The 12,937-nt window shown below is 47.4% G+C and overlaps 1 protein-coding gene across 20 annotated transcripts in view; it reads left to right on the forward strand.

The window, feature by feature from the left end:
• The window catches only part of LOC118388824 (pleckstrin homology domain-containing family A member 6-like), a 179,590-nt gene that overhangs the window by 145,627 nt on the left and 21,026 nt on the right, over window positions 1-12,937 (forward strand). For 10 of the 20 annotated variants that reach the window (XM_052527135.1, XM_052527140.1, XM_052527137.1 and 7 more), the window contains 13 exons: window positions 1,110-1,309; window positions 1,476-2,042; window positions 2,200-2,722; window positions 2,988-3,074; window positions 3,633-3,686; window positions 5,691-5,759; window positions 5,916-5,996; window positions 6,202-6,351; window positions 6,719-6,814; window positions 7,711-7,822; window positions 8,085-8,224; window positions 11,086-11,241; window positions 12,365-12,464. In XM_052527135.1, coding sequence (XP_052383095.1) covers window positions 1,110-1,309; window positions 1,476-2,042; window positions 2,200-2,722; window positions 2,988-3,074; window positions 3,633-3,686; window positions 5,691-5,759; window positions 5,916-5,996; window positions 6,202-6,351; window positions 6,719-6,814; window positions 7,711-7,822; window positions 8,085-8,224; window positions 11,086-11,241; window positions 12,365-12,464 — 2,335 coding nt within the window. Of the gene's footprint in view, window positions 347-1,109; window positions 1,310-1,475; window positions 2,043-2,199; window positions 2,723-2,987; window positions 3,075-3,632; window positions 3,687-5,690; window positions 5,760-5,915; window positions 5,997-6,201; window positions 6,352-6,718; window positions 6,815-7,710; window positions 7,823-8,084; window positions 8,225-11,085; window positions 11,242-12,364; window positions 12,465-12,937 lie in introns of all 20 variants that reach the window. The other 10 variants (XM_052527133.1, XM_052527147.1, XM_052527148.1 and 7 more) reach the window with 7 other exon arrangements.

The raw sequence follows: 12,937 nt of genomic DNA on the forward strand, positions 1-12,937 counted from the left end.
GGAAGAGAAAGGACATGAATGTATCATCTCGTTATTAACCAGTATTTCTTTCAGGACACCAGTGCTTGCCGGATATTTGTGGGTCCTTGAGTTTCACAGAAATATAAGACATACACTGTAGGTCTCACTGCACCCTTACCTCTCTCTAGGATCCTCGCCCACCCCCTTGCCTACCTTTACCCTCTGGGTACCCCACCAGTCAATGTGCTCTGACCTCTGACCTTTATAACCTTCTGACCCTTACCGATCTCTCCTCTCCTCCCTCTCACCCCAACCTGTGAGGACCCCTGAGCATAGCTGTCCTCCATTGTGCCTGTGTAGAGTTCCCCGGCTGATCTTATTTCATGTAGGTAGTATTCACCCTTTATTCACCCTTTCTCTTCACCTCCTCCCAACTGCATGGTTTCTCTGTTCACTGCATGGCGCCGGTGACTAACTGCTACAGAGTGACAAACTGGTTTCACCCTGTTGGTTTTACTGCCAAGCGTCTGTAGACGGAGTGACTGTTTTTAAACTGCGTGTTAACGGGCGTGTTCGACATTACAGCCAGCCAGCATTGTAGGCAAGGCGCGATTGACCGATCTACAAATCGCCTCGCATCTTAAACAACAACTCACTGTTACTCGTAGATCAGTCAGTCAGTCACAATTGACCCACAATGCATTACAGATTTGATCATTCGAACACAGCCATTGACTGAGTTCTAAATGGCCTCGTTGATATGCCCATCCTTCACTGCTGCGGTGCCATTCTAAAGGCTGGATATTCACCACTAACCTGAGCTATTTTCTGACTGCCCTAACCAGGCCGTCGTCTGCATGCTCTAACTACTCACCAATACATCAGTCGATGCTGATCATTTAAACTAAATGCAGCTGTTTAATCATTCTCCAATATGCTAGTAGTACTGTGTATGGAAGGTTTGTTGGCCATTGACAATTATTCAAGGCAACATTAAAATGCATGCATTTTATATGCATGCGTTTGAGACCTGTGTGTGTGATTTTGCTTAAAATGCATGAAAGTGTGTGATGATGCTGCTGCTGATGGTGATGTTTCACGTGAGGAATGCTCTGTCCAACGCCGTATCTTCTCTCTGTCTGTTCCAGGTTTGGTACGAGGAAGAGGAGGAAGGTGAGATTAAGGGCACCATTGTGTTCTGCCTGCAGGCTGAACACGCAGGAACACGCACGTACTACTTCGGCGCTGAGACTGCCGAGGAACAGGAGGAGTGGATCGACGCTATGAACGAGGCTGCACACGTCCAGATACCGCCTGCACAGAGGTCCACACAAGCACACACATGCATGTACGCACACACACACACACACACACACACACACACACACACACACACACACACACACACACACACACACACACACACACACACACACACACACACACACACACACACACGCACTCACGCAAGCACGCATGTACACACACTTTCTAACTCTGTCCCTTCGCCACAGGACCACCAACTCCGAGGCCACCACGCCCACAGCAGAACTCCATGGTAACACCTTGGTAACCAAAGGACCTGAACCACACACCCAGACGCACACACACATTGAGGACAACGGCCAGACGACTGAACTCCTAGACCCAGAGCGCGGATCACGAGAACCCGCACATCACAAGGTCAACGGGGTCGACGCCATGGAAACGCCCCCTCCCTCTACCAGCCATTCAGAAAAGGACGGGAGGATGGTGGGAGAGAGAGGGGAGAGGGGGGAGAGAGGAGTGCTTGGACCTGGGGGTGCACCCCATTACCAGCCCAATGGGTGGGGCACCTACGGACCCCCAAACTATGGAAACGGACCACCCCAGGGTAACGGGAGGCCACCCCAGGCACCTCCAGAGGGAGGGATGAGAGAGGGGAGGGAGGTGAGGGAGCAGCCTGAGAACGTGGTGCTGAGACGGGGTTTCGTGCCACGGACAAACCCTGAAAGACAGGCCCAGAGGAAGAGCTCCATGACTCAGCTACAGCAGTGGGTCAACCAGCGCAGAGTCATAGCTGTACAGGAGGACTTGAACAGGTGAGAGAGACAGAGGTAGAGAGGTAAGAGAGAGGATGAGGACGAGTAATAGAAAGTGAGATTAAGGGAGTGGTAGAGTGAAGACTTGTTTGTATTTTTAGTGTCTACAACTACATGTTTTCCCTTCAACCGTCTCTCTCTCGCTCTCTTCCCCTAGTCCATCTCATTATTACACAGTGAACCGTGGCGTACCAGCTGACTACTACAGCGTCTACAGTAGCGTGGGGGGCGGTCCGGGCTATGTGGAGGAGTACCCCCTCTACCCTCCAGGCGTACGCCCTGACAGCATCTGCTCCGTGTCAGCCGTGGGCTACGACCACATGGGCCCCCCTCGCTGGACCAACGATGAGAAGAGACGCTCACTGCGGGACGGGCCCCTCTTCAGACCCCCGCCCCTCCGAGACCCATACGGCCCCCCACCCAGCCCTGCCTATTACGGCCAGATGGATGCAGCCCAGACCGCCATGAGGCGTCTGTCCATCCAACCTAGGTCTAGGTCCGTTCCCAGGTCCCCCTCCTCGTCCACGGGTGGTCCCTACTCTCCCAGCCCCCATAGCTTTGCCTCGCCTATCTGCTCACCCTCGGCCCGGTTTGATAGAGGACCAGGCAGGCTACGGGAGGATGTGATCTACGCTGACCCCTCTGTGTATGGACTGAGGAGATCACTGAGCTCTCCCAAGGTGAGAGATGGGAGAGGGTGTGTGTGTGTGTGTGTGTGTGTGTGTGTGTGTGTGTGTGTGTGTGTGTGTGTGTGTGTGTGTGTGTGTGTGTGTGTGTGTGTGTGTGTGTGTGTGTGTGTGTGTGTGTGTGTGTGTGTGTGTGTGTGTGTGTGTGTGTGTGTGTGTTATTGTCAAGAGTCAGCTGTTAATGGGTGAAGATTTGTTTGTGTTTTTAGGCCAAAATCATAGTGATCCCAGAACATCCTGGTTATTTATCTTATTTCAGTATGATTACCCTGGAGACAGGAGGTCGCTAAGCCAAGGAATGTACCACTACAACTACCCTGCCTCCCCCTCTCTCCACAGCAAAATGGTACGTCCTCCCAAAGAATGTTACACTGTCAAGAGATACAGACCAATGAGTCCAATGTCAAGTTTGGGAGACACTTGGCTAGAGTACTCACACACACTTTCACACACCTACACACTCACTTGGCGGGGATAAGGTCCTTGGCAGCTACCTCTGCTTAAAATGTAACCAGCAACTAAAGGTATGCTATAGCTGTGCTTTCCTGTTGTTTCTGGTTTGAGTTCTTATGTCTGTCCTCCCTGTCTCCACTATCTCGCTGTCTCTTTTTCTTTCATTCTTGGTCACTCTCTTTCTCCCTCTTTTTTTGTCTCTCTCTTTTATTTACTTCTGTCACTCTCTCTCTCTCTCTCTCTCTCTCTCTCTCTCTCTCTCTCTCTCTCTCTCTCTCTCTCTCTCTCTCTCTCTCTCTCTCTCGCTCTCTCCCTCTTACACTCTCCCTGTCTGTTTCTGCGTCTGCTGGTGCCACTGATGGTGCTGCTACTGGTTTGACTGGCGTCTCTGGTACTGGGTCTTGCACTGTCCTTGTCCTTTTCACTGTTGCTGCTTATGCTGCTCTATTAGGAGGACATGTTAGACCTGCAGCTCCAGAGAAACCTGGAGTACCTCGATCAACAGGTACGTACCGTGGGCATCTCTGGACACACCTCTACCCCTGCCGTGGAACACATCACAGCGCCAAACCAAATCGGATTGCTTAATACATTTAATACCTTCACACATTTCGCTGAGTCAGTCAATTTGTGAAAGCTTTGTAACTTACTGAGTACAGAGCAGAAGTCGTGAGACCTTTGCGAAGAGTGACATTCTGATCATCCGCAAACTGTTGGTTATATTATAAACCCCGTCACACAGTGCGGTTGACAGCATTTGTGTTGACAACGTTCTGCCACATTGTTTAGATGTATTGTCACGTGGAAGATTGTCCATGTTGTCACCTGCTAAACAACACAGTCCACATTCACTCCCACTGTCTTATCCACTTTCCCCTGTCTCCCTGTCACGGACTGCTTACACCTTATCATAATGACCAGGTCATAGTGCTACAGTATTACGCACCATTTCAGATCACAGTACTGGAACTCTTTGTTGGACATTGTACACAAACAGAAATGTGTCTCTTCGATGTATCCAATTTCATTCTCAAATGCAAGTAAGACGTCAGGCTCCTGGTCATTACTGTGGCAACCAGGAGAATGATGGGCAGTGTGTTTTGCCCCAGGTGACCGGGAGAGATCACGTTGTCGGCATGGTAACCAGAATGGTGGAGCGATCCTCCCCTAGAGCAAAGCTCTTCGCACAAGTAAGAGAGGAGAGAGTGTCCCAGAGAGACAGGCTTCAGCTAGACCCACAGCCCCCCACAAAAACGTTTTCCACCTAAAGCCTTTGAACGTTTCATATAAGTAACCAAGTAAAAAATCATGTTTTCTAACCATGACCCAGTCATATGCCAAAACCCAAAGGAAAGCAGTTCCAACCCACTATTTGTTAAACACTGCTCCACAAAGACTCCCATACCCTCACACTATCCCCCTCCTCAAAGACTAATAATAAGACACATGTATCTATGCAATAAGACCAGTAAATGCCTACTCTACACTTACTAACAGCTGACTAATGCTTTTCCAAGAAGCCTGGACCGTTACAGCACAGATTGTTTTGTACTTGCCTTGTAGCCACAGGCTTTCTGCTGTCAGAGTGTAACTAAGTTGTGCTTGTGCTCTTTCCATAGAGGTCAGCTACTGCCCTCTTCAGGGCTTTTCTAGTCACTAGTGATCTAGGCTAGGAGGCTCAGCTGTTGTCTAGATAGAATCAAGGTGAAGGATTTCCCCCTGACTCCTCAGTCTCCCCCAAGGTCTATACAGCCAAGCCCAAGCCTGCCTCTCCCTCCTCTCTCCAGTACCCTACTCTAGCATGTGGATGTAAGACGCTAGGCTCTCTTCTAGCTTTCGGTTTCTTTGTCCAACCAATTCGATGGCGATTTTAGTTATCCATTTTGCTTCACCATGCAGTGTTGTATGTGTCTTTGTTAAGTTCCTTTGTTTTTCCATCTGTGTTCTATGTCATATCCTGTCTTGTGCTGTAGCCTAATTCTGTCTCTTCTGCGTGCCCCTCTGTCTTCACTGCGATGTCATATCCTCCTTCACATACTTTCCAATCACAGTGCTCCATAAGGACATGGACAACCTGGATATGACCTTTTGACAGAGGGGTTTATCATTCCAGCTCACCCTGTCGGCTCTTACTGCTCGATGCTGTAAACATCACAGTTTTATTTATGCTTTTTTTTTAAAGTTATTGATTGGCTATTGTCATGATCTTATTTGTCCAGTATATCAGTATTAATATTGATTCAATATACATTGTCCTGTGTAGTAGTGATGTCATTATGTACAGTATGTACTATGCACATGGTATGGTACGGTGTTTTACACTTATTCTGTTTGGTTCTAAGCTATTGATAAAGTGTTGTTTACAGCCACATGGATCTGGGCCTTTCCAATTGCTCACTCTGGCTGCGAGTTGTTTTGCAAACCCTTGATCTATGGAGAATTTGTTTGAATTGGGTTCTGGTTGATGTAATGTTAGTATTAAGAATGAGTCCTGCCTCTGTTTTCCCAGGTGCCTCCGTTCCATGACCCATACAGGGAGCTTCACCCCACACTGAAACTCAATGAGATTGAGACCAGCGTAAGGCCACATCCCTCCATCTAACCATCCTCTCTCCTCCTCTCTTAAACAATCAACCCTCAGAAACCATCCTCTCCCCTGCAAACGCACTTCCTCCAATGTCTCTCTCTCTCTCCCTCTCTCTCGTTCTCTTTCTCTCTCTCTCTCCTCTGTTAGAAACTCTTGGGTCGTCTGTGTGAGCAAAACAGGTTTCTAAAGGACCAGGAGGCAGTTGTTCACAGGCTGAGAATGGACAAGGTACTGTACGAAATACAAAGCTGCTAATGAAAGTAAACATAAAAGACCACCCCTAGGTAAAAACCTAGCGTTCCTCTTCCCCTGTCCTAACCTTAACCATTATCAAGTGAGAATGCAAAACTGACCCAAGGTCAGCATCTAAGGGAAACGTCACCCTACTCCCCAACCATTGCCTGACATGTCCCCTGTTACCTGCTGTTCCCAGGACAGCCTAGAGGGAGCACTGGTGGCCACACATCAGGAGATGGAGCTGTACCGGGGTCAGCCGCTGGTTGCAGACAAACTACAGCTGAAGAAGGAGACACTGCAGAACCAGCTCATCAACATCAGAGGAGAACTCTCCCAGGCATCCAGCGTAAGACACATACAGAAGATTATAGCAATCTATGATAATCCATAGTGATCCATTATATATACTGTAACCTAAATGTGAAATGAGTAAATCAAGGAGATCCTTTCAAGGTATCCTGTGAAAGAGACATGGCGCATAACCCATTTCTCTAAATCTAAACTATGACCTTCTATTTGTAATCTATAACATCTGATCTCCATCAGATGACAACTCTCCTACTCCAATGTGATAGATACTGTGTAGTCAATGGATTCGACATATATAGGCAAAAAAAAACGCATGTGCCCACCACCCGAGCCCCTTTTTGATCTAGGAAAAACTTTCATAGTTCCAAGTCCTGAGTGTCTCCTCTATCCCCTGCTGTCCCCAGGCTCTGACCACCACACGGATGGAGTTTGAAGCTCTGGAGGACGAGGTCAACGCTATCCATGGGGACCTGTGGGAGCAGCTCAACGCAGGCGGGCAGGTACACGGACACCCTCTCTTCATCAGGACCCCACACTGGTCATCTACTCTGTGATCCACCAAATCTTCAACATTTTTCTTGTGGCGTGTTTTTAGCCAGTCACCAATTGAACACTGAATTTGAAGCCTATAAATAAAATGACTAGAATGGAACTGATCCTATAATCTCACCTGTTCATAACCCACCTGTATGGTTCCATTCTAGCTTCTAGGGCTTATCTGTGGCTGTTTTCCAGGTACCACAGTGTTATCCTAGGTTGCTAATAGCTGGGCGGAAACCTTCCTTCTAATCAATAATTTAAAAAGCATATGAATCGCTCATCAATAAGAAATGAACACAATTAAAATGTTCATCATGTCCTATTTATCATTGTGTAGTCAACCTGCCCCATTAAACACCTGACTGTCACTCCTTTCCATGGGATGGAACCTGGCTCATGGTGGTGAACTGTGAAGAGACTGCAGTGTCTGTGACCCACTCACTAACACAGTCGTATTCACTAGGAATGAAATGGACGCAAATGGGCCGAAACTGGGATAGAGTACCTGAACTTGTCCAATAAAAATGCATGTTTTCATTTTCTGTTGCGAAATGTTTTGCTACAGTGTGCACTAATCAATGCAACCCTGTTGTTTTCTAAGACAATAAGGCTATCTGGTGTCTCGCTCCTTCACAATACTCTGGTCTTATAACCGATCCACCGACTGTAACTCCTGCATCACTCACTGACTTGTTTTCTAACAGAATACTTGATAATAACAAAAATAAGTTATTAACAAGCTATTATTCAGTAGTATACTTAAAATGTTATTCTCTAACATTTTCCTCTCCTCTATCCTTCTCGTATCACCTTTCCTTCCCTCGTCTTCTTTCCACCCCCTACTCTCCTTGGTCAGAGTGAGATGGTCCATAGACACATTCAGAAGGAGTTCTGGAGAGTTCAGGAAGTGTGGGAGGGGCTCCACAAGAGCAACCTTTCCAGAGGCACAGACACAGCAAAACACAGGGGTACGCATCACCTCACAACAACATAACATACACTATAGTCTCACACAAATATAGTAATTGCCACTCCAACACAAGATGATAATCGAATAAATTAATAAATATGAGTATTTGGGTGAACAGTATGCTACATGCATATCTAACTCCCTTCTCTCTTTGTTTAATCAATATCTCCTATCTTCTTTTGTTTACGCAATTCTCTTTCTTGTCCTTTCCTCTCCTCTTCTCTCATGTCCCCCATCTCCCTTTCCCCTCTCTCCCACAGTGGCCAGTGGGGCATCAGGTTCCTTTAGCACCAATAGTCCTGCCAGTCCCCTGAGTTCAGTAAGCCTCACCAGTCCACTCAGCCCCTTCTCCCCAGTGCCCGGCTCCCAGGCTTCCCCCACCAAACAGCTGGGTCCGGAGGTAAGCACCAGCCCTTCCTACCACCCACGCAACCACCCAAACACCAACCTGGGTCTCCACCTGTGTCCTCAACCTAACACCCACCTGAGTCCTCAACCTAACACCCAGCCAGAACAAAGTGTTCAACTAGGTCCTGAATCCAACACCCAACTAGGTGATGATCCAAATAGACCAGTGTCTGAGCCAAAAACCCACCCGGGTCATCAACCTAACATCCAACTTGGTCCCCCATACCCCCATATACACTCTTTACCTCACACCCAGTCCAGGTCTCTCAGTCCTGAAACACAGTACCAAATCCTGTACTTAGCCACCCAGTTCCGTCCTAAACTTAAATCCATACTTAACACCCAAACAAGTTCTGAGCCAAATAGGCACCCTGGTCTTGAACCAAATGTACACCCTGGTCCTGAGCCAAGCTCCCAGCCTTTCACTTGCCAAGCCAACCAGCTTGCCCCTGTAGAGAGTATAGACACCCAGCAACATGCACAACCATACACCTCCCAAGCCAACCAGCATGACCTTAGAGACACCAAAGACACCCAACCAAACACCCGCCCCAACCCCACCCACAGCACCAGCCAAGTCAATCAGCCTGCCAAAATGGACAGTACACATCTAGAGCCAAACAGCCACCGAGCCAGCTCTGGAGTTCTACTCCTCCAAGGAGACAGCCATAGCTTTACCCACTCACCCACCCACCCTGCCAAACTAACCAATCAGCAAGCACCTACTGGCAGTAACCCCAGCCACCAACACACCCAGCTAACCAATGAGCTTTCCCCTCAGCTGAAACAGCAAGCCATTGGCTACAGGAAAGATGTTCTCCCAGACCCACCTTCCTACCGAGCTAGCTACCCTGCCTTCCTCAGATACCCACCTCAGCACACCCACCTGACTGTCACTGAGACCAAGTACTCAAATTCCCGCCCAAACCCCTGTCTGGTTAGCCAACTAGCCTGTAGCCATACTCCAGATCCACATAAACACTCCCTACCACCTCACCCCAGGACCAGAGTTCTCAGTACTGAAACACAGTACCGGGTCCTCTGCTTAGCCACTCAGTCCCGAGAACAATCCCAAGGACGATCCCGCTCACGTACCCGCACTCGCCCACTCACCTTCCCCAACAACCAGCTCGATGTTATCGACGGTGCTTACCCTACACCCCCACACCCCGATACCACCACACACTCATCCAAACAACAGGCCTTAGGTCAGAGTGTACAGGAAGACCCATCTATAGACCTGGTGGACAGTAACGGTGCCACAACTGCAGCAATTGTAGCCCACACCAGACAGACTTGACACAACAACAGTTAGAATGTGATGTTGTACTATGTTATGATGATGCAGCTTATATTACAGTGTATTGGCCAATAGTAAGAAGCATAGCTGGAAGTTTAAAACAGAATGTGTTATGCTTTCTGGGGAAAAGTTGAGGCTGAAGGTGACTAATGGTCCTAGTCAGTGGTTAATAAAGTTAAAGTTCCATGTCCAGCAGGCTCAGGGAATCCTCACTGAAGGACGTTCCCAGGAAAAAGGGAAGTCAGGAGTTTTCAACCTGCATAACACATAGTTAAATAATTATATAAAGTGCCATTTCAACATCAATGACTCCTTTCACTGCCAGAAAAAAAAACTAGCTCTGAAGTTCCTGTAGTGCTGTTATTGACCAGGGTGCAACCACACATTTTCCTTTCATCTCAAATCTAAAGAGCATGACCTGGTGTGTCCACTCGGCAACAGAGAGCCTTCACATATCTCCTGATCCACTTAGCTAAGATTCAGTTAGAGGCAGTTAGGATGACAGGTTATTTCAAGTGTTCTGCGTAATCCCTGGCCAACTACAGACACACATTATTTATAGAAACATAATTGGGAGGTGGAGCAGAAATGTGGCGATGTGGAAATGTTCTCCTGTTTCTGTACGGCATCACTCACTATGTAGAACACGGCACTCAGTGGTGTAGGTCTGTGGGATACACAAAGTGCCAGGCAGACCGTCCGTTCAGATCCGCACCTCTGACCAATTAGGAAGTTGTGTTTTCATCCATCGTATCTGTGGTTGGATGGCCGTGTGATATAGTCCTCCAGTCCTTCAGGGTCAAAGTGTCTGCGTTCTTCTTTCCTCTATGGTGCTTAATCAATCAATAGATTAATTCATTGGTATCAAGGAATATGATAGGCCAAGAAATCTCCTCAGCGGGTTTCCCAGGTCCATATCAGCTGTGAGGGATGTAGTGAGGGATGAAGTTCAGACGATACGGAGGCGCTCTGGCACTGGGGACGGATCCTCCTGTTTTAGTATGAAACCCTGAAGCCTGTAGTGCTCTGCCTTCCTCTGGCTCTCAGCCAACTCTCTCTTTCTCTCTGTTGGGAATGGAGTTCATAATGCCGCTGAAATTTGAATTATAGTGCAGAAAGAGCAGAAAATAACAGTTGATTTTGTGAATCATATAAGCCTACGTATCATCTGTGTTGCGTAATAACTGTAACTGTTTACAGTGTCTGTCGAAAACTGTGGTGCTATTTTCTATCTTGATTTTCAAATTCAGCAGCAATCAGTGGTCTGTATCAGTGCTACTAATATGATTAGAATGCATCAGTGTGTGCATTCATGCTTGCTCTCAGAACAGGCATATCATTGGACACCTGTGACCCATTACCTCTGAAGTTCTTGGGGTCGGGGCTCCATTCCTCAAATCGTCCCATGATCCTCTCTGCTCTGCACTCCGCCTGGCTTTTGTCACTCCTCCTGATGCACAGCGCTCTCTCTTCCTCCTCCTCCCTTCCTCCTCCATCCTTCCTTCCTTCCCTCTCTTCCTCTCCGTCTCCTTCCCTCCTTTTCGTGGCTGTAGGACATTGGCCCGCCACGGCCACCACTTCCCAAATCCTACTGCCCCCTGGAATCGCCCCCCTCCATCCCCCCTCTGCCGTTCGACAGCTCTGCCTGGCCACGCAGCCTGGGTCTGGAGGACGGTTACATTGACGATGAAGAGTCCCACAGCAGAAAGGTATTTGGTGCCGGGAGGGTGGGAGGGAGTTACCGTCCCTGCCATGCCCCCGGCCACGCCCCCAAGGAGGTATATGTCCATAACCACTGATTCAGGGACAGATTTATTTTCATACCCCTACTGGGTAAAGTAAGGATAAGCGGTATAATAAACTGATCCTAGATCTGTGGTTAAGGCAACTTCTACCACAAGCGCAGTTGTTACCTGTCCTTGAAGCCATCACTGTCTTCCCCAAAACGTTCCCGAACTCCTAAAGCTTTTTCATTCCTCATCACCCAATCCCTCCACCATACACACTCTCACACCTCTCCGTCTGTTCTAGTGCTTCACTACTCACGGCTCCTATTCCACCATCTCTTCCTTCTTTCTCTCGCTCTCCATCTCGGCCTGTTTCAGCTCTCCAAAAGCACCAGCACTAGAAATGATTATTCTGAAATGACACTGGTCTCACCTTAGTATGCTCTTACACATTGAACAACAGCTGTCAATCAATCACTTTCTATGGTTGATACTGCAAACTCTTCATACATTTAACAGCACATTTGGTTATTGTGTGGCCAACAATATATTCATCAGTTGACCAGTAATTAATCAAACAAGTTCTAAAGCAACAATATCAAACAAAAACAAAAACACAATGCCCGTATTTTAAATCTAATCTAACAATTCTTTCTAGTACTGGGTGCTTCTGAATGCTACGGCTAAGCTAAGGGCGAGTTGCAGGTTCCCATAGGAACGCTAAGGTGGTGGTTTCTTGACCATGCTGTCTGTGTGTCAGTTGGTGTAGTGATGTGATAGTAATGTGACTGTGCTCGTCCCTGTGCTAGTGCTGTGTCTGTGCTGTAGTGTGTAGACCGTGCGCTTCCGCTTATGCCGGATCTCTTTCCAACCATTGAGCTCTGGAGTCTGCCACTATATCTGTCAATAACCCCATCATTGCTGTCCACACTAATGCATATTATGTAATGCATTCTGTGTTTGGGTAACCATATGGCTAATAGCTACCTGCGTAGCTGGGTATGATGCTGTTGCCTGACTAGTGCCAATACTCTCCTGGTGTGTAAAGCTCTTACTTTTGATTGGGTGATGATTCATTATCTCCTCCTCGTGTTCTGTGTTGCAGCAAAAGTATGGTTACCGACAGGATGTGTCACCGGGAGAACGGACCAATAGCAACGAAGCTCAGGAGATGGATCAGGATCGACAGGCCAACATGAATAAAGGTACAGGAAGCAATGGAGCCTCAGTAATGTAGTTCTGGTTCGTCAGTCTGCATAGGCAGCAATGACTCATACCTTGTAGTCTACTGTTTGAGGCCTTTGTGCGTAAACGTGTAATGCTACCTTGCATTTAAACTAGCAGAGTTATACAATCTCTATGGCGCCAAAAAGGGGAGTTATATTTCAGTTCTCTAAACCTGTACTGGAGCTACTGTGAACTTCTTTATTAATATTACATATGACTTCTTTCGCAAATGCATTTCTGATCTAATCCCAAACTGTTAGACAATGCTAAACCTTTAAAAAAAAAAGAAGGCTCCCCTCAGACTCGGAATGAAATCCACTTCAAATGTCAAACCAAATCTAATAATATAATAAATTACATCATAATCAAGTATATACTATTGCTAGCACAAAAATAAAATTAGATTACTAATACGGTCCTCATGACGAGCTGGACCTTATAAAAGTCAATT

The sequence above is a fragment of the Oncorhynchus keta genome, chromosome 10, assembly GCF_023373465.1.
Source record: "Oncorhynchus keta strain PuntledgeMale-10-30-2019 chromosome 10, Oket_V2, whole genome shotgun sequence".
NCBI lineage: Eukaryota > Metazoa > Chordata > Actinopteri > Salmoniformes > Salmonidae > Oncorhynchus > Oncorhynchus keta.